General features: G+C 36.3%; 1 protein-coding gene across 4 annotated transcripts in view; it reads right to left on the bottom strand.

Moving 5' to 3' along the window:
- Positions 1-327: 327 nt before the first annotated feature.
- Positions 328-25,363, bottom strand: part of VPS37A (VPS37A subunit of ESCRT-I) — a 39,000-nt gene continuing 13,964 nt past the window's right edge. Inside the window, exons 4-13 of one of the 4 annotated variants that reach the window (XR_004958141.1) lie at positions 24,808-24,905; positions 18,064-18,289; positions 16,603-16,673; positions 10,780-10,907; positions 10,641-10,699; positions 10,495-10,563; positions 7,132-7,275; positions 5,899-5,979; positions 2,446-2,519; positions 336-404 (exon numbers count right to left, since the gene is read on the bottom strand). Coding sequence is in view for 3 of the 4 variants with exons in the window: in XM_036250351.1 (XP_036106244.1) it covers positions 5,899-5,979; positions 7,132-7,275; positions 10,495-10,563; positions 10,641-10,699; positions 10,780-10,907; positions 16,603-16,673; positions 18,064-18,289; positions 24,808-24,905 (876 nt within the window). In the remaining variant the exon portion in view is untranslated. Of the gene's footprint in view, positions 405-2,135; positions 2,520-3,265; positions 3,848-5,898; positions 5,980-7,131; positions 7,276-10,494; positions 10,564-10,640; positions 10,700-10,779; positions 10,908-16,602; positions 16,674-18,063; positions 18,290-24,807; positions 24,906-25,363 lie in introns of those variants that run through there. The other 3 variants (XM_036250351.1, XM_036250350.1, XM_036250349.1) reach the window with 3 other exon arrangements.

A 25,363-nucleotide genomic window follows, 5' to 3' on the forward strand; every position in this document is an offset into this window, starting at 1 on the left:
TGGCTATATATATATATGAATATGTGTATTCATATATACGTGAAATTAACAGTATAATTGTAATTACATTAATCATACTTAAAAATAGAACTTTAATATGTTGACTTATAATATAAAATTTCTCTGTTAATGTAAATGTAATATTTTTAGACTACAGAATTTGAGCATGCTCTACTAAGCAGTTCCAAATAAAGCACAATGAATGTTTATTCTTTTTCTGCAATATATTGTATATAGTAGGGAATGGATGGTTGCTGATAAATACTTAGGACACAGTCGTAATGGCTTTTGCATTTTTATAACATAACTCACTGTATGTGTTTCTTGTAGTTATCAGCTTGTAGAAAAGTCTCTGCCAAATACTGAGGATGCGACTTTAATTTCTTCCATTTGGCAGCATCCATCTACAAAAATACATAATAAAAATTTAAAACATGACATTATAAATATACCAAACTAAACTATGCACTTATTTTGAAAAACAGTATACTTGATAGTTTAAAATTTAATTCAGTATGGTGTGTTTCACAATCAACAAACTGTTTTCAGCCTCCCAAACATCTTACAAGACTTTACATATATGTTTATTTAGAATACTGACTAGAAGTTAACCTAACACTGACATTTATTGCTTATTAAACTTTAGTGTGCTTTCACAGGGCCAATGCGACAAGACTGAAATCTCTAACAAAACGTTCTTGTTTTAAATCAAACATCAGGAAGTAGTTTACTTTGGGCTGTTGGTTTAAAGCACAGGGAACAAACCAAAGTAAAACTGACCAAGGCAAATCACTTCCCAACTAGTAACACTTGGAGCTCAAGTGACTTACTATGTGATCACATTCAGGTAGATGTAATGATATGAAGGAGGCAGAAATTTTGATAATTCAGCAATCAACAAAGGAACTTTTTTAGAATATAGGAAGGTGAAGAGAAGGAAAACCCTGACATACGTTTTCTTTCGTTAGAAGTACACAATTAGTGTCTTTCCCTAAAAATGAATGAGTTGGCCCTGGCCTGTTTGGCTCAGCGGTTAGAGCGTCGGCCTGCGGTCCTGAGAGACCCGGGTTCGGTTCCCGCTAAGGGCGTGTACCTCGGTTGCAGTTTGTCCCCGGCCCTGGTCGGTTGTGCGGGTGGCAGCCACTCGATGTGTTCCTTTCACATGGATGTTTCTCTCTCTCTCTCTGTTCCTCTCTCTCCCTCCCACTCTACCTGAACAAAAAATGGAAAAATGTCCTCGGGTGAGGATAAAAAAAAAAAAATTAATGAGTTGTTCTTTAATTTAAGCATATATATAAATTATGAACAAACTTACCTTTATTCCAATATAAATTTCCTGGTTTATTCCTAGAAAATAATCCAACTTTGAAACATATCTTAAGTATCTCATTTATTTAGAAAACTTTCTATTTTGATAAATTAGCCTTTACCTTTCTACCCATGATAATCACCTACTCAGAATAATCTAGTAACTCCTAAGCTTCTACCATTCTGATTTCCATAGTCTTTCTTTTTTTTTTTTTCTTCACTGATTTTTAGAGAGAGAAACATCAATGACAGAGAACATCGATTGGCTGCCTCCTGCATTCCCCCCAGTGGCTATTTGGCCCACAACCTGGGCATGTGCCCTGACTGGGAATTGAACTGGCGACCTCTTGGCGCTTGGGTCGATGCTCAACCACTGAGCCAACCGGCCAGGCCCGATTTCCATAGTCTTTCATTATATATTAATGTAAAACCCAAATCTCTGCTTTGTCAGGCGTTTTCCCCACCTCTGGCACTGCTTCTCCAACATGCCCATTATAGAAAATATAGCCATAAAATTACCGAAAATGTCACATAATTCCTGTTGCAACCACCACCAAAATTCACAGACATATTCAAATGCAGACTTTTTCCATCCTGGATGACTTAACCTATATCTCAACTAATGTGTCTCTTTTAAATGCAGACAATGACAATCAAACTCCTCTTTTAATAACTGGGTTGTAAGGACATTATCCAATAAATTAATTTTGGAAGGAGAAACCAAGCTATGTTAACTGGTACAGAATAGTTCAGGCTTAAAGAATAAATACATTGAGATGAATTACTTATGTGACTGAAGAGACTATGTAAGGACATTTTTGTGAGGGGAAGGCAGAAAAGCACCTAAACCATGTCTTACTCATAGTTTTGTAGTATTTCCACACTGCCTCCTTCTTAGTAGGTGCTTAATAAAATTAGTAGAGCAAATGAACTGACGTCCTTTTAGAATGGCTGTGATCTGCTGGTGTCTTGTTCTGGGATCTACTTGGTTTATAAGAAAGCCACCTCCTGGCACAAGATTGGGACTCATACCCTCCACTATGGTGACTGCGGGGACATCTGACGTCTGCTGGCTAGAGCGGTAAGGAAAGGGTTCTGAGTACGCTGGAGAGTCTGCCACAAACTGGAAACACTTACCTCACTTATCTACAAATCCAGAGAAGTTATCATACCTTCCTTATCTGGTCATTCTGAAGATCAAACAGCACTCCCTTAGCACAGTGTGAGGAAGACAGGTATTAATAAAAGACAATTTCTTTATCCAAAGTCCATCTTTCTAGTCCATGTGAATACTTGACTTTTCGTAAATACAGACTAAGTATTAAATATATTTCAAGTCTAAGAAAATAATTTTCTTTTCCCTAAAACTCTATTGCCAAAAACATGTTAGAGGCAAACAGAAGAAGGAAGACAAACTGTACTGTACGCTGGTGTTTGAAATGGCAAGTGTACTGGTGTGAAATTTAAACAAAAGTGTGCATTAGGTTGTTTTGTGATTTCGATACTACTTTTACCAGTAGACAGTTCAGCTACCCATAAAGTGTGTTTCATTCTGTAACACGGAACAGAAGCAAACTGCTGAACATAGGACAAGGTAAAGAAAACTTAAATTAATGAAAAATTCAACTTCCTAAAAATTAATTATTAATTTCATTTATTCCTATAGTTTTTCTCTTATAAAAAGCTAACACAGTAAAGGGTAGAAAATTTCATTGACTTTCTTAGGTCCAAATTTACTATTTATTAACAAAGATTATTTTTAACTTTAACATCAGTAATTTAGACAGTCTATCCTTATCCAGCCATATCACATACTATATTTAAAAAATTAGAATGAAAGTTTATGTTGGACTAATTTAAGTTAATGGCAATTTTCTTCTATTAGGTGAAATATTTACCTGTATTGCTTCTTAAATGCATGTTTAATTTTAAAAATAAAAACAATATATAAGAGCAGCTGGTTTATTTTTTTGATTTATTGTTCGTATTAAAAGTTACTTTCTTGAGATGGCATATTGGCAGGTTTATTGTTTACTGACAATAGAAATATTTAAAAGAAATTGTTTTTGAAAGTTTGATTATCCAGAAAGAAAGAAAGAAGAAAAATAAGTTTTTCTACAGTTCAAAATAGTAATTTTTCATAAAAGGCTGAGGAAAAAATCTAAACAAATCATTTTTGATAAAGAATGAGGCAGTTTCAAATTAAAAGTACAAATTCAAATGAAGCCATTTTATAAAATATCAAAACTAGCTAAAATTACATGCATAAGTAATAAGAGAGGAAGAGCAGTGGAACTTAAATATGATAGGATTTATCAATAATAAATAAACATTTTTAGTGCAAATAGTGCAGAAAAATTTCTCAAAGTCAAGATTATAGCAATCAGTCTGATGTATACAAAATCAGTTCTGTATACGATCTATAGTATAGCTGTGAATTCAGCTGCTGTGATGAAATGCCAATGTGCAAATCATAAATATAAATGTGCTTAGTTATGTGTCCCATTCCTCTCGTGGCAGTTCATGTTTTCAGGAAAATCTAGAAAGAAAAGAAAATTAAGAAAACCTAAGATTTAATTTAAGATGATAGATTTTCATCCCTTTATATTTTCTTCCCATTAATATTGACCTGTAAAAAGACAACTTGCCCTGGCCGGTTTGGCTCACTGGTTAGAGCGTTGGCCTGTGGACCGAAGAGTCGAAGGCTGATTCCTGGTCAAGGGCATGTACCTCGGTTGCAGGTCCCTGTCTGGGTCCTGTGGGAGGCAACCAATCGATCTCTCTCTCTCTCTTTCGCCCCCCCTTCCTCCCTCACACTCTATCTAAAAAAGCAACAGAAAAATATCCTCAGGTGAGGATTAAAAAAAAAAAAGATACCTTGGCAATGAGGGAAAGAGGTGGGGAAAGGATTCTAGCATATTCATATAAATAAGCAATTACTCAGAGTCCATTTTCTTCCCACGGATTAAGAATGGCACACTTGCCCTGGCCAGTTTGGCTCAGCGGTTAGAGCGTCGGCCTGCGGCCTGGAGAGACCCGGGTTCGGTTCCCGCTAAGGGCATGTACCTCGGTTGCAGTTTGTCCCCGGCCCTGGTTGGTCGTGCGGGTGGCAGCCACTCGATGTGTCCCTTCACGTTGATGTTTCTCTCTCTCTCTCCCTTCCTCTCTCTCCCTCCCATTCTATCTGTTCAAAAAATGGAAAAATATCCTCGGGTGAGGATAAAAAAAAAAAAAAAAGAATGGCACACTTGATATTAAAAGTCAACCCTTATTATTAGAGACTGAATATAATTTGCAAAATAAGATATAAACTTAATTCAACGTTGGCCGTAATCTTAAACATAACTACACCGAGAGAAGGGGCAGATGAACTAGAACTGTTATTTCCCTCCCTGTAGCCTGCTCCCCTTTCAGGGACCTTCCTGTCCTCCCTTCTCAAAGTCCACTCCTTCAGCCCAGTTGAGCGGGCCGAGGACCACATGACACCACTCATCCTGGGCCAGTCTCTCTCCCAGGAATTTGTGGTGAGACCGTTTCCAGCCTCCACTGCCTGAACTGCTGATAAGAGCAGGCTTGTGAGCAGCAAAGGCTGAAGAACCTGCAAGTGTAGCAAAGAAGAGCTCTCTGAAGAGCAAGGGAGAAAGAAATGGGAGAGAGGGAGAAGAAAGAGGCAGAGCTGAGAAACCAGCATGTTGGAAAGGGTGTGAGAAAGAGGAGCTGCTGCGGCCTCCAGTCACGTTCTCACTCTCAGGGCCTGAGCTGCACTTCCTGTGTTTGGCTCTGTAATGTACCCCGCGTTACCCAGGAACACAGCTTTTTGCTTGCTGGGGTGGGAATTACTTCTCACAACCAAATTATTCCCTGAACAAGACAGATGGAGAGGAAAAGCCTGAGATCAAGTAAAAGCATGGACAAAGACATGGAATAGACAAAAGAACATGACACGTGAAACAACATAATAAAAAAAATGGAAAATTAAAGATCTCAAATATGTGCCCGTTTATAGAGGCTTAAAACCAGATATAAAAATGTGGCACTGATACTATCGTTGCTAGGAACCCATTATAGGTTCTAAGGCAGAGAAATTATCTCATGGAGTGGTATTTTAGGAAGATTAGCCTGTCTTTCCTGTGCAGGAAGGAAAAAATCTGAAGGCAGGGGACTGGCCAGAATATTATTGGAATAATCCTGGTGAGAGATGGAAAGGAGACAGACTGGAAGTTCATTTTAAAGGATGAAATGACAAAGGAGACTAATGAGGCTATGGTATACTATACTCCACACACCAGCTGAGAACAAGGAATGAATTATAGTTTATGATACAAGTAGCTATCAGATGTTAAAAAAATTTTTCATTTAAGCCAACATCATATTGTGAAACTATCCAAAAGATTTCTACTGGCTATATGCTTATGTATACAACATTATGCTTAATATGTAATGCAAAATATTTTATATGTTCCATAGCGTAAGAGCTACAATGACAGTATCCTGCTTAAAGCTGTCTGAACAGGCAGTGGTGAGCACACTTCAGTGAAAGAATAGCCGTGCAACAGCCTTGAGACACACACCTCCCAGAATACAACTTACCTACAGCGGAGCATGAAACTGGCTGTGCATCGCTATCACCTGCTGAAGTTTCTCTTCCTTGGCTCTTCTACAGTGGCAAATCTAGAAGGTAAATTATTTAAAATATCAGTCACCTTTCCAACAATGTGCCTACTACTTCCTACATTATAATAGAATTCTAAGTAGATTCTTTTAACCTGCTGACACTTCAGTTTTTGAATGTTTAAGGTAGAATTTAAGAAATAAAAATTACGCCTGGCCAGTGTGGCTCAATGGTTGAGCATCGACCCATGCACCAAGAGGTTGCCGGTTTGATTCCCGGTCAGGGCACATGCCCAGGTTGTGGGCCTGATCCCCAGTGGGGGGCATGCAGGAGGTGGCCAGTCAATGTTCTCTCTCATCGATGTTTCTCTCTCTCTCTCTCTCTCCCTCTTCCTTTAAAATCAACAAAGAAAAGAAATAAAAATTAATTTTGTTTGGCAGATAACCTTTACTTATAAACTTCCAGAATGTAAAACAAACTGATGCTTTATATCAGTTCTGATGATGTATTATCAAATATCTGTGTTTTAAAATTATAAAAATAAATCTTACCATTGTTAACCAGGAAGGTTAATAAAAACTTCAAGGTAGTTATGTAGTACCAAAGAACAACAGATGAAAAGTCAATGCCTTACTAATGCTATAACCATAGTTGCTAATGTCCCCATTTTCACCTTCCTTAACAGAATAGGCATATATTTGGCACATGTTTCACAAAGTTCAGTAACAAAAGATTAGTTTTAAAATGTGATGTTTCAGAGAAATTAGGTAAATATATAGGATAATATCAAAGGGAAAGACACTACTAAGCAGACTTTTTTTTTATTTTCCTTTATATATAATGAAAATCATCAAACAGAAACTGTTCCAGAATGGTCTTAATAATATTTAAAAAATTAATCTCTATAGCTTATTGTCTTTTAGAGTAACTTGTGAAACAGGTTCACTTACACGGATTTACCAGCCTTACTACAAATGACACTCCACCATCAGTTCTGAAACAGAGCTACTTGACTGACTTGCTTGTGTACTGACAACAAGCAGGCCTAAAGTGATAGAAGGATGTTGCTGTCATTCTCAATGGAGGTTCTTCAGTTTCCTTTCATGGCACTCAAACTCCAGCTCAGTAAGGTGCTGACATTTTTTTACTCAGGAATATACTTAATTTGATACCACACTGTCACTTGTCCTCAACCAAAGAGTATTACATACAGTTCTCTTTTCCATGAAGCTACTGAGAAAATCATCTATTTCAGTTTTTCCCTCCAAGAAATCTTCAGCAATATTATCGGATTCTTCCTCAGCTTCATGTGCAGCTACTTTTAATCTTGCCTGCAGGGCACTCGCACTACAGCTCTGAAAAAGAAAATCAAGTACTGTATTAGTTTACAATGATCAGAAAAATTCCCTAGAGAGAGGTAGGGAGAAGCAACTCGTTATATGCCTTACATAGGGTCTTGAGGAAATCTGCTATCACTCAGGTCCTCAGCTTTTGGAGATAGGGGTGGATACCTAACAGAAGAGAAACCAATCCATTGGCTGCAAACTTTTAAATGAGAAAAACCGGGCAAATTATTGTCGTCTCCTGGAGTCAGCAATCAGATCACTGTGGTAGGCACCCTCTAAGATGATCCCCAATGAACCCCAACTCCTGGTATTCCTGCCCTCATGTACTCCTCCTCCCCATGAATGTCAGCTGGACTTAGTGACTCGCTTCTAATAAACAAAACATGACAAAAGTGATGGGATTAAATTTAACCAAAGTGAAAGATTTGCACAATGAAAATTACAAAACACTGTTGGAAGAAATTTAAGATGACATAAAAAAGCAGACATTCTGTGTTCATGGATGGGAAGACTTAATATTGTTAAGAAGACAATACTGCCCAAAATGATCTTCAGTTTTACTGCAATCCCTATCAATATCTCCATGGTGTTTTCTGCAGAAATAGAAAAATTTCTGCTAAAATTCCTATGTAATCTCGAGAGACCCCAAACAGCCAAAACGATCTTGATAATGAACAAGATTTGAGGATCCATACTTTGATTTCAAAACTTACTAAAAAACTACAGTAATCAAAACAGTGTGGTACTGGCAAAAAAAGGAAACATATAAATCAAAGCAACAGGGAGCCCAGAAATTCACCTTCACACATATGGCTACAGGTTTTCAAAATGTGTGCCAAGACCATTCAATGGGGAAAGGACAGTCTTCAACTACTGGTGCTGGGTTAGCTGGAGACCCACATGCAGAATGAATGAACCCTAAGGACCTTAGGTCATGCAAAATTAACTCAAAATGGATCCGAGACTAAATGAAGGAACTAGAGCTATTTTGAATAAGTCATCCTAGTGGGTGTGAGGTGGTAACTCATCATTATACATCACACACAGGAATGTACTGGAAGGCACTATTTTCTTACCACTCTTGCCAACAATAGTTATCTACCTTTACAAGTTTGGCTCACACAGATGATGTAATTTTGCTTATTATCATCAGAAAGTTGGGTGTCTTTGTAAATGCATCCATTTATGCATTCAATGCATATTTATTGAATACCTACTATGTGCCAAGCACTGGATCAGCTACTGGGTGTACTGAGGAAATAAAACAGGACAGGCTCCTGGACTTGTGGCACCAGTAGTCTAGTGAAGTAGTTTCTATACTTTCAAGTGTGGAACATTTATCACCTGCAGAGACTGAGTGAGTACATCTAGAGAAGAGCCTAAGAACCAAGTTTTTTTTTTAAGCATTTCAAGAACCACTTAAGGCAATTCTTATATAAGTGGTCCAGGGGGCTGAATAACTGTTACCTCAAATTATTTAATGGACATTCATATTTCTCCTTTTGTGAGTTTCCCATCCTTTCCTCTTTTCCATGCCTATTGTAAGGGCTCTTTTTGAACCACTGGCATTAATATTTGTCATGTATGTTAGACACGTTTATTCCCCTTTCTTCAGTTTTGATTTTATGACCTCAATATATATGTTTTAAATTTATATTTCTTGTAAATATCATTTTTTCCTGTTATGTGCCTGCCTGCTACAGCATGCTTAGAAAGGATTTTATTTCCATTGTCTTAAAAAAAAAAAAAACAACTTAGGAGATAGTTGCCTCTCATAATTTTATGGTTTCCACTTAAATACTCTATAGAGTATCTCACTGTGATAGTATTGATACAGGGATTTTTTTCCTAAAAGGACTACCAGTTATATTTATTAAATTCTCAATTGTTTCTAATTACTCATATACACACAAGTCTGTTTTTGAACTGCATAGTCTGTTCCATAAATCTATTTTTCTATTCCCACAAAAATACTGTTTAAATAATGCAGTTTTACAGCGTATTCTGATACTGGGAAAGGGTGGTCATCCTCATTGTTTTTTTTTGTTCAAGCTCTTCTGACCACTTTTACCCATTTAGGGTTTCAAATGAACTTAAAAAAAAAATACTTGAGATTTTGGTTGGAAGTATATAAAATGTTTAAGTTATTTTGGAAAGAATTAAATCTTTTTAATACTAAAACTTTCAGTGCAAGAGTTTGTAAAAGAAAGATGTTGATTACTGTGAAAAGCTTCTTCAGAATCTACTAAGTCTAATGTGCATCTGAGTATTTCAGTTAGTTCTCTCAGACTGCTGGGTTAAGAGTGAGGAAGGACTGCTCAGTTTTGTTGTCTGACTCATGCTTTCTATTTGTATAAGCTCAAGGAAGTTATTTATTATCCCTGTGCCTCAGTTTATCCATAAAACAGAAAAAAAGTAATAATACCTACCTCAGAAGATTTGGAAGAATAATATGCAATATATGTCTATAGCTTTCGCAGTATAAAACATCGAATTGCTCAATGTTACTATTATTATTTTATTCTAAAGAATGACCATATCTGAAATCCATTATAAATTTATATTCTCCTTTACCATAATTTTTTTTGTTATTGTTTTATTTCTATATTATGTTTATTCCATTGGCTTTACCTTAAGAATTCCTGATTTTAAAGGAAGCAGAATATTGTTAATTATGATGTTAGTTACTGATATGAGATACAAAAATTATGTCCTCTATTCTTTTATTTTTAGAGATTCATTTTTTCAAAAGAATTGACATTTATAAAATGATTTTTGTTTTTCATATAACCAGATTTCTAACATAAAAATTTTAATTTGTGGTGAATTATACTTTATATTTTTATATATTTTTCTACTTGATCACTTTTCATTTAAGGTATTTATACAGAAGCTTACAAGTGAGTCTAAAATTAAAGTTTTTGTTGTCAGATTTTATTGTAAGAGTTAAACTGGCTTTATAATAACTTTCCCAGAAAAGTTTATGGGGTTTTTAAGTTTTCTGTTATGGAACCAAATATGCTCTTGCATGAGCACCAATGACTTATAATGCCAATGACTTATAATGCCACCTGACTGAGGGCTGTCCATGAGCATTTAAAGGCATCAGGCCTTGTAAAGTCAGACACCTGACAAATACTTTCTGATAAAAATGAAAGTAAGAATGTGGCTGACACACACTGAGATCACTAACTGTTATGGTAAAGGAGAAGGGCTGAACAATCTTACCTCACTAAGTTCATGCTGTCTTTGCATCTTCTTTTCAAAAGCAGATTTCATCTGTGTGAGTAATTCATACTAAAAGAGAAAATAAAAATGCTGTTTCCTTCTATTTTTAAATTATATGGATTTCTTCAAAATGAGCACTAACTCACCTTATCTAAAACAGCTTGCCTTTTGGCTTCCAAGCTGGGCTCCAAAAGAAGATTTTTTCCTGTAAGATAAATTTCTGGTTTATTTCTAGGTAAAGATCACACTTTTCTTAGGAAATTTAAGAAATAAGGGAAGACATACTTGCTAGCTCCTCAATACTATTTATTAAGTCGTCCTTGTCAGTAATAATTTGTTTCAGTTGAGGCAAAGTAAGAAACTGCTCTAGTAGTATCTCCTCTTGTTCATTAATATCTGTTAGTTGTGACACACTAGAAAGAGAACAGAAAATGTGTTGATGAATATCAGTAATCTAGATTTTCTCTACTATGATAAATATTCATGACTTCTCACTTCTATCAGGATTCTAAATAATTTTTGAAACACACATACACACACACAACAAATTATAACCTTAAAAACAAATAAAACATAAATCACATGGAATATCAAGTAGTCGGAATGTAGTGTAAAAATCACTGTAGGACTATGACAACTTGGATACATGAACAGCCATAACAACCTCCCAACTTTCACCTATGTCTATTTAGCTAATGGGTATGTGGTTGTCACAATAAAAGGTTTGTAGATGTATGTGTATGTGTGTAAGCATAGAAAGCTAAACCAAAATCAAAACTCAATATCCACAGGGTGAAAGAGGCAACTAGATAGGGATGGAATCTAAACCTTTCTGAACATACCTTTTTTTTTTTATCCTCACCCGAGGACATTTTTTGATATTTTGTTCAGATAGAGCGGGAGGGAGAGAAAGAGAGAAAAATATCGATGTGAAAGGGACACATCGAGTGGTCGCCACCCACACGACCCAATCAGGGCTGGGGACAAACTGCAACCAAGGTACGTGCCCTTAGTGGGAATGAACCCGGGTCTCTCCGGACCACAGGCTGACACTCTAACCGCTGAGCCAAACCGGCCAGGGCTCTGAACATACCTTTTAGTTTTGGGGTTTTTTTTATCCTCACCCGAGGACATCTTTCGATATTTTGTTCAGATAGAGTGGGAGAGAGAGAGAGAGAAACATCAACGTGAAAGGGACACATCGAGTGGCTGCCACCCACACGACCCAACCAGGGCCGGGACAAACTGCAACCGAGGTACGTGCCTTTAACGGGAACCGAACCCGGGTCTCTCCGGACCACAGGCCGATGCTCCAACCACTGAGCCAAACCGGCCAGGGCTACCTTTTAGTTTTGGCTACAGATCCATATGAAAGCAATGTATAGTTAAAAATCAAAATTAGCCCTGGCCAGTTTGGCTTAATGGGTAGAGCATCGGCCTGTGGTCCGGAGAGACCCGGGTTCGGTTCCCGCTAAGGGCACGTACCTCGGTTGCAGTTTGTCCCCGGCTCTTGTTAGGCCTTGTGGTTGGCAGCCACTCGATGTGTCCCTTTCACGTCGATGTTTCTCTCTCTCTCTCCCACTCTATCTGAACAAAATATCAAAAAATGTCCTCTGGGAGGATAAAAAAAAAATCAAAATTAAATATTATAGAAAAAAGTTGTCTCTAAAATTCAAAGCAAACTTTTTTCTAAGTTACATAATCATCCAGTAAAATATTTGAAGAGACTTTTAAAAATAGTATTTGGCTGTGCATCTCTGGTGTGGGATATTATAAAGACAAAAGAAGTGTAAGGAACAAAACAAATACAAACTTATCCTGCATTCAATATTTATAGTGATACTATTGGTATTGGTATTTTTTTGACATTTAGTAAAGATTTATTGAACATATTAAATTAATTGAATGAATGATTCCAACATTTATTGAGTTCCTACCAACCACAGAAAAACTACAATTGCAGAGAATTTATATCAATTTGAGAGTCTGCCATTAAAATCACAATCTTCAAACTGCAGATAAATTGCCAACATAATGACCTATACTCCAAAAAAAGATCCTAAGAAACAATTCCAGTGAACTTCATCAATAAACTCCTGGTTATTACGTCAGACATTGTTCTCTTAGATTCTGCCTCCTTTGGAAGTCTCATCTTTTCGTTGAAACTATCCCTCCCCATTCTTCCGTTTATTACAAGCTCTGTCTTCTGCCAACTGCTCTGAGCACCTAACAGTTTGTTTTCCCAAAGTACAACAGTAATTCTGGCATCTTTTGAAAAAGAACAAGTAGGTTTCAGAGAAATGGCTAACTTAGGTCACTGAAAATGTTCATGGCACCTTTGTTTTGCCAGAAAGATACAGAAGCCAACTTGAAGAGTTTCCTATTGACTAAAGATAGGACTGTTATCAAAAAGAATAGTGACAGCAATGGACTGAAACAATCAAATATATTTTTTAAAATGTATGCATTCTTAGTAACACAAAAACAAACAAAAAACTTCGCCTATCAGAACCTTTGGAGGTGGCTTATGCATCAACTCATGATTTTGAATTTTGATAAGAGGAAAAAAGAACAAATAGCATTTATCTTGCCTTTCCTGTACAAAATGTATTGCAATAAAGCTAAATAGTTGATTTAGCAAAGTTCTTCATCATAGAATTCTGCAGTAAGAAATCACATTTGAAACCCTTAATGACATAATGAATAGGCAATGATTTCAGCTGTTTCAACATGTTTCTACCCTAATGTCACTAAAAATAGGACAATTGAACCTCACTGCTGCCTTATGTGAATAGAAAGTGGGCACTAATTATGATGTAAGTATTCTTTTTTTTTTTTTTTTTTGTACAGATAGAGTGGGAGGGAGAGAGAGGAAGGGAGAGAGAGTGAGAAACATCGACGTGAAGGGACACATCGAGTGGCTGCCACCCGCACGACCAACCAGGGCCGGGGACAAACTGCAATCGAAGTACGTGCCCTTAGCGGGAACCGAACCCGGGTCTCTCCGGACCGCAGGCCGACGCTCTAACCGCTGAGCCAAACTGGCCAGGGCGATGTAAGTATTCTTGACAAAAGACTTTAACCTAAATATTTTTTCAGCTTGCCCAGCCAGGGTGGCTCAGTGGACTGAGCATTGTCCCATGGACTGAGAGGTCCTGGTTCGATTCCTGGTCAGTTCACAGGCCCGGGTTTCAGGCTCAATCCCCAGTACAAGGTGTGCAAGAGGCAGCCAATGGATGTTTCTCCCTCACATTGATGTTTCTATCTCTCTCTCTAAAATAATCAATACAAATATTTAAAATATTTTTTCAGCTTGCCCAGCCAGGGTGGCTCAGTGGATTGAGCACTGTCCCATGGACTGAGAGGTCCTGGTTCGATTCCTGGTCAGTTCACAGGCCCGGGTTTCAGGCTCAATCCCCAGTAGAAGGTGTGCAAGAGGCAGCCAATGGATGTTTCTCCCTCACATTGATGTTTCTATCTCTCTCTCTAAAATAATCAATACAAATATTTAAAATATTTTTTCAGCTTTATTCAGATATAATCGACATGTGACATTGTGCAAATTATGGTATACAACACAATCTGATAAAAATTGAATCAAAATCTAATCAAACTCTAGCTATAGCCACCAAAAGAAGAAAAAATGGGAAATAGAGGAACATCTTCAAAGGTACCACAAAAAAAACAAACAAACCAGGATATGAGGATTCCTACAGGACTAACCAATTTCTTCAATAACACACAATAGCAAAACGTGTCTAATTTATATATATGTATTTATATTTATGTATATATGCATGTGTGTACAAATGTGTGTAGATACATGTATATGTGTGTGCATATATTAATAAAGATGGAAAGAAATGGTACACCATTGAAAGAAACATAAGGGCCCGACCAGTGTGACTCATTGGTTGAGTGTCATCCCATGGACTAAGAGGTCCAGATTCGATTCCCTGTCAGGGCACATGCCCGGGTTTCTAGCTCAATCCCCAGTAGGGGGCGTGCAAGAGGCAACCAACCCATCTCTTAAATCAGTGTTTCTCTCTCTCTAAAAAAAATCAATAAAAACATATTTAAAAAAAAACAAAATACCTACATAAGAGATAAAGTACTGAAATGTAATAGGTAGACTCTGCTTTGAATCCTGACTCAAAGAAGCTACCAATAAAAAGACATGATTAGCCCTGGCCAGTGTAGCTCAGTTGGTTGAGCATCAGTCCCATGCATCAAGAGATCCTGGGTTCGACGGCCGGTCAGGGCACATGACTGGCTGCTAGCCTGATCCCCAGTAGGGAGTGTGTTTGAAGAGCCAATAAATGTTTCTCACATTGATGTTTCTCCCCCCCTTTCCTCTCTCTCTAAAATCAATAAAAACATTAAATAAAGAGTCCTTAAAAAAAATAAAATAAAAAGATGTGATTATTAAGACCCTGGGGAAATTAGATATTAAAGAATTACCATTAATTTTGTTAGTATGATGATGATGTGGACTGGCTTATAGCAAAGAAGAAGTCCTTACCTGGTGGAGATATTTAGTGAAGAAATTATGGGTAAAAATGATGTAATATTTGGGATTTGGTTTAAAATAATCCTGAATGCCCTAGCCAGTTTTTCTCAGTGGTTAGAACGTTAGCCCATGGACCAGAGTTCCAGGTTTGGTTCCTGCTAAGGGCATGTACCTCAGTTGCAGTTTGTCCCCAGTCCTGGTTGGGGTCATGCAGATGGCAACCAGTCAATGTGTCTCTCTCACGTCAATGTTTCTCTCTCTATCTGAAAATAAAAATGCAAAAATGTCCTCGGGTGAGGATAAAAAAAATAAAAATTAAATTAAATAATCATGAACCCTACCCATATTTCCCAAAAGTAAAGCTGGAAGAGGGGTACATGAAGCAAGTCAAGCAATGAGTTTCACCTTTTTGTATTTTTGATATTTTCATAGTGATTGTTTTAAAAAGGAAGGAAAAAAAAAAAGCCTTTATAATGTAAAAAACAATAATAGTACCTACTTCATGGAGTTGTAGCAAGGAAGCATTACAATGCATATAAACCTTTAACATGTATGTGATATATTGCAAACTTTCATTAATTTACAACTATAATAGCAGAAAATAATGTCACTATTTCCTAAAAATGATAGCAAAACACTGGGTCAAATAAAGCTCACCTTTTCTTTCTTAACTAAGATTTCTCACGGGTATTTGGCTATACACCCCTGGTGGATATATTTTAAAGGCAAAAAACACTGCAAAAAATTTTTAACTGCTTGGTAATCTTAATAATAACAGCTTTATGAGTATTGTGAACCTTCAATGGGGGTATAAAGGATGCAATGCTTCCCAAAGTTGAGTGGCCATAAAACATGCTTTTTTGAAGGGTTCCATAAAAATGGTTTACCTTAAACTTGAGTATTACAAATGTTGTTTCCCACAAAATTGAATAAGCCCAGCTGGTGTGGCTCAGTGGTTGAGAGTTGACCCATGCACCAAGAGGTCACAGGTTCAATTCCCGGTCAGGGCACATGCCCAGGTTGTGGGCCCAATCCTCAGTGGGGGGCATGCAGGAGGTGGCCAATTGATGTTCTCTCTCATCAATTTTTTTCTCTCTCTATCCCTCTCCTTTCCTCTCCAAGAGCAATAAAGAAAAAAAAAATTTTTTTAATTGAATAAAATTTGGTTCTGTAAAAATACCTTCCTATTACTTTATGAGAACTTTAATCTATTTTTCTACAGAAAAATAAAAGTTTGTACAAACTTCTATCTACTAAAGGGACGATGGAAAGGTCTAAAATAGGCCAAGATATTTTTGGAAATAATTTTCACAAGAATGTAAGCCATACACGAGAGAGGACATTGCTATCCTGGTAACTGTTGTATCATTCCCAACGTGTAGAAAAATCCCTGGGTGACATACTACTCACTCAATAAATACAACCTACAAGACATAAAAACTGATTTATAAAACTTCCCCACTAAGACAACCATAATTTAGAAATACTGAGGATTTAAAAAATATTTTTGTTTAATATGGATGTGACAATGATGATCTGGTTTGTATTTACAAATAAGACAGACAGCAAATGTCAATGTCATTTTACAAAATTTTTACCTTAGTTCTGAGAGTTCTGGAAATGCATCAGGGACATCTGGCATCTTGTAACCCAAATCATTCTGACTTATCTAAAGAGAGTTCGAAATGGTGTTACACTTCAGCCATCTGACTGCTCCTGTTTCATAGCACATCCTCACCTTCGCACTCTGCACGGTCCAGGCTCTCCCCACCTTCTTTACTGCATTGTTTTCGCTGTACTTTTATAGATATGAGGTTACTAATTTTTTGAGATCTAAGAGGATTATGTGAGTACCTTGTTAACTCTCTTTCTCAGGCAAGTACAGGGTTTAAAATAAATCACTTAAGTATATCTGTGATAAGTGTGGAGACATCTCTGTGGATTTCATTGAAATATATGAATACATTTACCTCAAATGAAAGGAATTAAGTATAGGAGAACATTAGTAAGTTGACAAAAGTCTGAATAGTTACATAACTAAGTTTGATGAGACAGAAGGGTAGATAAGGAATAGGGTATCCATTGTTTGAATATACATTACTTTTTAAAATGGAAGCCATGAGTTTGTTCATAATATTCATTAATACAGTGATAAAAGATTTTGGAAAACAAAGTCTACTTGGGTATATATTTAAAATTATTACAAACAGTAAAACGAGAAAAGTTGGATATAAAAGGTTTTATAATATTTGAGTATTATTGTGGGTGATATTCACTAAGCGTTAAAAATGAAGGTTTTAAATCCCTTTGTATATGTTTTATGCACAAATATTAGTCTCTACTTTAGTAATATCCCACATGGCAACAGTTACCAGCTTAATTAGAAACACGAAATTTTTTAAACCAATGGGACACCTGAAGCCCTTGGTATGCTATGGCAGACGCTCCACAATCTGCTTCTCCTACATGATCATTTCTTGTGCTTTTGCTTAAGTCCTATATGACAGCCGGAGAGATCTTTTATAGGCAGCTTCACAAATACACTATCTGGTTTATGTCTCCATACCTTTGTTAATGCTGCTGCCTCTTCACAGAATGCTTTATGTAACCACTTGTCATCCTGGCACATTCATTATCATGTATCAAAATACGGCTTCAAGCATAAATCCACTCACTCATTCATCTGCCTCATTTTAACTGAGCACCTAATATCTATCAGGCAGGTTTGAGGCGCTTAAGGATAAAGTAGTGAAAAAAAACTGAATCACATTTCCTTCTAGTTCTACCTTGGTCCTTGGGAACATTAAACATTCCCTCAACTGTGTCTTCACTCTAACTCCAGACTATATCTTCTACTCTATTGGAAGTTACTTATTTACAGTTATTTGATTATGTGTGAGTGACCTCTCTGAATTTGTTAAGTGAGTTGAAAATGGGAATTAATTTTTTTTATCTTTTGTGCCTCACTTAGTGGCTGGCATACGAAGACATATAATAAGTGTCTGTTAATTAAATTAATGTTTCAAGGGTATAAAATATAGGTAACTGAAGATAACAACCTGTGCTGAAGCGTCTGTGGTGGGAACAGGTAACGGCAGACTTGAAAGGACACCAAATGAAGGAGCAGCAGGTTTGGCTGTTGTGTAACTTGTCGTTGATGAAGAAACAGTGTCAGCAACAGATAAAGAACTGATAGTCCTGTTAGCTTCTTGTGGGGAATATGGAGGAAGAAATGAAAAACCCTGAGAAGCATAAGGAGGCATTCCACCTGGGTTACTGTAGAGGCTAAAGAGAAAGAGAAACATTAGATTAGAATTTAGGAGTAATTTGTAAAATTATTCCTATATTCTCAAGTAACAGTGGTCATATGTTGTAAATGGAATCTGATTATAGCAGGTGACAATAGTTTTGTAATTAGATTAAATATTATATAAATTGATAAAATATGAACCCACCAAAAAGAAAATTTTTATTTCTATGAAAAAGAAAAATGTTTAAGAAAACATACAATTCGCCCTGGCTGGTTTGGCTCAGCGGTTAGAGCGACGGCCTGTGGTCCGGAGAGACCCGGGTTCGGTTCCCGCTAAGGGCACGTACCTTGGTTGCATTTTGTCCCCAGCCCTGGTTGGGTCGCGTGGGTGGCAACCACTCGATGTGTCGGTTTCACGTCGATGTTTCTCTCTCTCTCTCTCTCTATCTGAACAAAATATCGAAAAATGTCCTCGGTGAGGATAAAAAAAAACAAAACAAAACAAGAAAACATACAATTCAACTTGTCAGTTGGAGTGAACAGACAGGCCATATTTGAATTTTGAGCATTCCACTAGCATCAGTCAATATCTTCATAGAGAGAATGGTGAATAACGTTTAACCCAGAAAATTTATTCAAAGTGGCAGTTGCTTAGTAACTTTCAATATATTTGACCAAATATGATTTAAAGTCATGACTGATTTTCTAGAAAGTTTTAAAGAAAAATTGAATGTACAGATGAGTTGCTAAAAATGTTAAAATACAAAGATAACAATACGGTTCTAGTTCAGAATGGGGACATTGGAGGACCTGGACTCCCTCCCTTCTATAACCCAATCACAGGCGTTCCCTGGCCTGGCCTTTCCCTGCTCTCACGTGATCTTCCTCATGCTCCCTCCTTAATGCCAACTGCATGAAAAGAACTGTAAAATGGTCATTCTCAAGAGTGACTTGCTTTTTGAGATCTTGCTTTTTGTCATGTCATCTGTTTGGCTCACAAAAACTCTTACAAAAGTTTTCTATAGGTTTGGACATTCTTACACTGACAAAGGAAGACAACTTAAGGGATCTATGTGACAATGAGCAAACTAACATTAGCCTTATCGGGGTCCTACAATGAAGAGAAAGAGGTAAAAATAAATAAATTAATAATTAAAATAATGGTTGAAAATTTCTGTAACCTGGGGAAGGAGACAGACTCAAAGATCCAGAAAGCCCAGAGAATTACAAATAAGATGAACCCAAAGAGACCCACAGCAAGGCATACCACTATTAAAACATAAAAAGTAAAAGACAAGTAAAATGATCTGAAAAACAGCAAGCAAAAAACAGCTGGATTTGTTAAGGGAACCCTCATAAGACTCAGATTTTTCAGCAGGAACTGTGCAGCCAGAGGGGACTTGCAAGACATATTCAAAGTGCTCAAAGAACAAAACTTCCAAAGGAGAGAGAGTTTTACAGACAAAAATTAAAGTTCATCATCACTAAAATTGCCTTACTAGAAATGATTACAGAAACATTAAGCTGAAAAGAGTACAAATCAGTCACTAGAAAATATAAATCTCACTGGTAAATGTAAATATATAGTAAAGTTAGTGGATTATAAGCCAGTATGAAGGTTAAAAGACAAAAGGCTGAAAACAACTATAACTACAATAACTAAAGGATACAAGATAAAAAGATATTAACAGCCCTGGCCGGTTTGGCTCAGCGGTTAGAGCATCGGCCTGTGGTCCAGAGAGACCCGGGTTCAGTTCCCACTAAGGGCGCGTACCTTGGTTGCAGTTTGTCCCTGGCCCTGGTTGGTCGTGCGGGTGGCAGCCACTCAACGTGTCCCTTTCACGTCGATGTCTCTGTCTCTCTGTCTCTGTCTCTCTCTCTCTCTCCCCCCCCCTCCCCCTCTCCCTCTCTCCTTCCCACTCTATCTGAACAAAAAATGGAAAATGTCCTCGGGTGAGGATAAAAAAAAAAGATATAACATGACATCAAAAAGATAAAACATGGGGTGGAGGAAAGAGGTTAAAATAAAGAGCTTTAAAAAGCGTTCAAACTTAAATTAGAACAACATAAAATAGGCTGGAATAAATATAACTTGTTATATGTAAGCATCATGGAAGTCATAGCAAAAACTTATAGTGAGTACACAAAAGATAAAACAATCTAGCATACCACTAAAGAAATTCATCAAACTATAATGAAAGAAAGTAAGAGAAAGAAAGAAGACAGAGAGGAAGCCCCAACAGTCAGAAAACAATGAACAAAATGGCAATAAGTACATACCTATCAATAATTACTTGAAATGTAAATGGACTAAGTTCTCCAATCAAGTCAGAGTGGCTAAATGAATAAATTAAGAACCACATATATACTGCCTACAAAAGATTCACTTTAGATGGAAGGACATACACAGACTCAAAATCACATGCCCAGGTTGTGGGCTAAATCCCCAGTAGGGGCATGCAGGAGGTGGCCAATCAACGTTTCTATCTTTCACTCCCTCCTCTCCCTTCCTCTGTCTCAAATCAATAAAGAAAAAAAAGAAAAAAGAATCTACCAAAAGCAGTTTGATTTAATCAGTGAATTCAATTGCAAGATACAGAATCAATGTACAGAAATTCGCTGCATTTTATATGCCAACAACAAATTATCTGCAAAAAGGAAATAAAGAAAATGATTCCACTTACAACTGCATCAAAAATAAAAATTAAAAACCTAGTAATAAATTTAAACAAGAAGGTGAAAAACCCGTACACTCAAAATAATAAGGTATCAAAATAAATTATATTAGACACAAATAAATGAAATTAGATCCTGTGTTCATGGACTGTACAAAATAATACTGTTGCCCTGGCTGGTATAGCTTAGCAGTTAGAGTGTCGGCCCTTGGACCAAAGAGTTGAGGCTTGATTCCGGTCAAGGGCATGTACCTCAGGTGACAGTTGGTCCCCAGCCCCAGTCAGGGTCGCGCAGGGAGCAGCCAATCAATGTCTCTCTTTCAACATCAATGTCTCTCTCTCTCTCTCTCTTCCCCTCCCACTCTATCTGAAGATGATGGAAAAATATCCTCGGGTGAGAATTAAAATAATAAATAATAATGATAATACTGTTAACAATGTCTATACTACTTCCAAAACTAATCTACAGACTCAATGCAATCCCTATCAAAATTCCAATGGCATTTTTACCGAAACAGAACAGTTCTAAAATTTGAACATAATCACGAAAGACCCCAAAAGTCAAAGCAATCTTGAGAAAGAAGAACAAGGCTCAAGGTATCATGCTCCCTGACTTCAAGCTATATTACAGAGTTACAGAAATCAAACAGTATGGCCCTGGCCAGTTTGGCTCAGCGGTTAGAGCGTCGGCCTGCGGTCCGGAGAGACCCGGGTTCGGTTTTCGCTAAGGGCACGTACTTCGGTTGCAGTTTGTCCCCGGCCCTGGTTGGTCGTGCGGGTGGCAGCCACTCGATGTGTCCCTTCACGTCGATGTTTCTCACTCTCTCTCCCTTCCTCTCTCTCCCTCCCACTCTATCTGTACAAAAAATGTAAAAATATCCTCGGGTGAGGATTTAAAAAAAAAAAAAAAGAAATCAAACAATATGGTATTGGCTTAACAAAACAGAACAGAGGGCCCATAAATAAACCCACATATAAATGGTCAATTAATTTACCACAAAAGAAGCTAAGAATATACAATGGGGATATAGGACAGTCTCTTCAACAAATGGTATTGGGGAAACTAGACAGCCACATGCAAAAGAATGAAACTAGACCACTATCTTACACCATACACAAATATTAACTCAAAATGAATTGAAGCCCTGAAACTCCTACAAGAAAGCATAGGCAGTAAACTCCCTGTCGTTGGTCTTGGCAATGATTTATTTTTGGCTGACACCAAAAGCAAAGGAAACAAAAACAAAAATAAACAAATGAGACTACATCAAACTAAAAACTTTCTGTGAAGGAAAGAAAACCAACAAAATGAAAAGGCAACCTACTGAATGGCAGAAAATATTTGCAAACCATATATCTGACAAGGAGTTAATATCCAAAATACAAAAAGAATAGAAAAAAAGTATGATTTAAAAATAGGCAGAAGATCCTAATAGACATTCTTCCCAAGACATATAGATGGCTAACAGGTGCATGACAAAAAGCTCAACATCACTATCAGGGAAATGCAAGTCAAAACCACAATGAGATATTGCCTCACACCTGTTAGAATGTCTATTATTAATAAGACAAGAAATAACAAGTGTTGGTGAGGATGTGGAGAAAAGGGAACCCTGTGCACTGTTGTTGGTAATATAAACTGATGCAGCCACTGTGGAAAACAGTATGGAGGGTCCTCAAAAAAATTAAAAATAGAACTACCACATGATCCAGCAATTCCACTTCTGGGTATTTATCCAAAGAAAATAAAAAACATTAACTCAAAAAGATATATGCACCCCATGTTCATTGCAGAATTATTTACAATAGCCAAAATAAGGAAATAACCTAATTGTATATCAATAGATGGATGGATAAAGAAAATGTGGTATATTGATACAATGAAATATTTAGCCATAAAACAAAAAGGACATCTTGCCATTTGTGACAACATGAACGGACCCTGAAGGCATTATACTAAGTCTAATAAATCATATACTGCAAGAACTCACTTATATGTGGAATTAAAAAACAAAACAAAAAAACCAAGCTCATAGATACAAAGAGATCAGTGGTTTCCAGAGGCAGGAGTATGGGAGTGGATAAAATGGGTGAAGGGGGTCAAAGTGTACAAACTCCCAGTTATAAAATAAATAAATCATGGGATATAATGTACAGCATGTTAATTATAGTTAATAATACTATGTTGCATATGTTAGAGTTGCTGAGAGAATAGACATTAAACATTCTCATCACAAGAAAAAAGTATTTACAATTATGTATGGTAACAGATGTTAACTAGATTTATTGTGGTGATCATTTTGTCAAAGATACAAATATCATATATATCTTGTACACCTGAAACTAATATATTATATGTCAATTATAAATTTAAAAAAATTAACTTTTAACACTTTTTTTCTCATAGAAAAAATCAGAGAGACCCAGACTAAAATAATTAGGGTAATTCAGGCTTAAACACAGAAGAGAATTATCTAAATACCAATATTTGAATTAATACAACAAGTTTATATGGTCAGTCACTACTGTAGAAAGGATAGAAAAATATGCTTGCTTTAAAAACTAAATACATTCCATCTTATATTTGTCATATAATAAGAAATACATTTGATCTTTGATCAGGTTCCTGGCACAAAGTTCTGAAATTCATATCACAGTCACAGGGATAATTGACCTAATATATAAAGAGTTTCCAAAAACTGACAAAGGACTAACAACCTAATAGCAAAATGGAGAACAGGGCAGAATATACAGGTTATGAAAAAGGAAGAAAAACATCTCTGAATCATAGGAAAAGGTGGTCAATTTCACTAGAGTAAAATAAACACAACTAAAATTATACTATCATATCATTTTCTTCTTAAAAACTGGCAAAGATCCACTTTGATAATGTTCTATTATTGGCAAAGGGTATGGGGAAATAAACATTATGTATAGGAGTAGAAGTTACTACACTACTACTACTTTGTACAGCAATACTGCAAAATTTTGTCAAAATTACAAGTATGCATACCACTTTGAGAATATATCCAACAAATATACTTACATTTGGGTATGTTACATTTTTTAAGTTATTCACTGCAATACTGAGGGCAATGAAGATGGGCCTTGTAAGAATGATTGGAAACAACTGAACTATCCATCAATAAGAAGAGTCTTGCATAAATAAATTATGGTACATCCATAAACCAAATCCTTTGCAGCCATAAGGAAAAATGAGTAAGTGCTTTACATACCAACACAGAAGCTCTCCAAACCATACCATTTGGTAAAGAAAACAACAACAACAAAAGGCAAAGTAATAGTATGCTACCACTTGTGTAAAAAAAGGGAATAAAATACTACATGTACACATTTCCTTGTATATACATAAAATCTATTATATTTTGAATTCTATACATGTTTGTATAAATTCTGCACATACACATAATAGGAGTCAGTAGATAATATCTAAAATGACAGGATAAAGAGTTAGCAGTATATACATATATTATTGCTTAAGATGAAGGTAGCCCCAGAGGAGTAGCTCAGTTGGTTAGAGTGTTGTCTTGATACTCCAAGTTTGTGGGTTTGATCCCAGTCAGGGCACATACAAGAGACAACCAATGAATGCATAAATAAGTAGAACAAATCAATGTTTCTCTTTCTCTTTTTCTCTCTCTGCCCCTTCCTCTATTTTCCTAAAATCGGTAAGAAAAAAAAAAAAAAAGATAAGGTAAATATTAGAGAAGCAGCTCTGAAAAGTATGAATGTGTTTAGTAAAGAAGGGGATGTAAAAACAGACGAGTGCTTTTTAGCATCATGAATTTTTAACCTATATTTTGATTACTTTGATTAAAATAAATATATACAAACATTTTTATTATAAATATACTTACTATGAAAATGCTGAAGTAGGAGCTAAAACTGGAGGATTCTTCCAAAACTCATCCAATAGACTCTGAATAATTTTTCCAAGATCTGAGTGCATTGTAAACTGAAAACAGCAGTAATACAGAATGATTAAAATCACTTTTGGAAAAAGATTATAGGTTTTCATTAGGATAACTTCACTTTCAAACTTAATATTACATCTACTTTTGCAAGTCAGGAGTTAAACGAAAAGCAAAGTATATTATGTCAAATAAACATATTAGCAATCCACAACTTATAGTAGTTTCCAATACAAACAATACCACAAATCAAGTGAAAAGTCTATTTAATCAATGATAGAGCTGGAATATTTCCACGCTTCACTATTTATAATAAATGGAAGGTCCAAAGGTAAATACTGAGAGTACATTAAGTTACAATCCTTCATGTTAATCAAGCATAAATGTATCCTGAGAACTTTAAGGCAGTTCTGAACTTTATTTCTTCCTAACTATGAAAGATACACTGTTAACCAAAGTTCTAACATCAACAGTTACTCACCACTGAAAAACAACCTTAGAA

Source organism: Molossus molossus, unplaced genomic scaffold, assembly GCF_014108415.1.
Source record: "Molossus molossus isolate mMolMol1 unplaced genomic scaffold, mMolMol1.p scaffold_m16_p_9, whole genome shotgun sequence".
NCBI classification, from domain to species: Eukaryota; Metazoa; Chordata; class Mammalia; order Chiroptera; family Molossidae; genus Molossus; species Molossus molossus.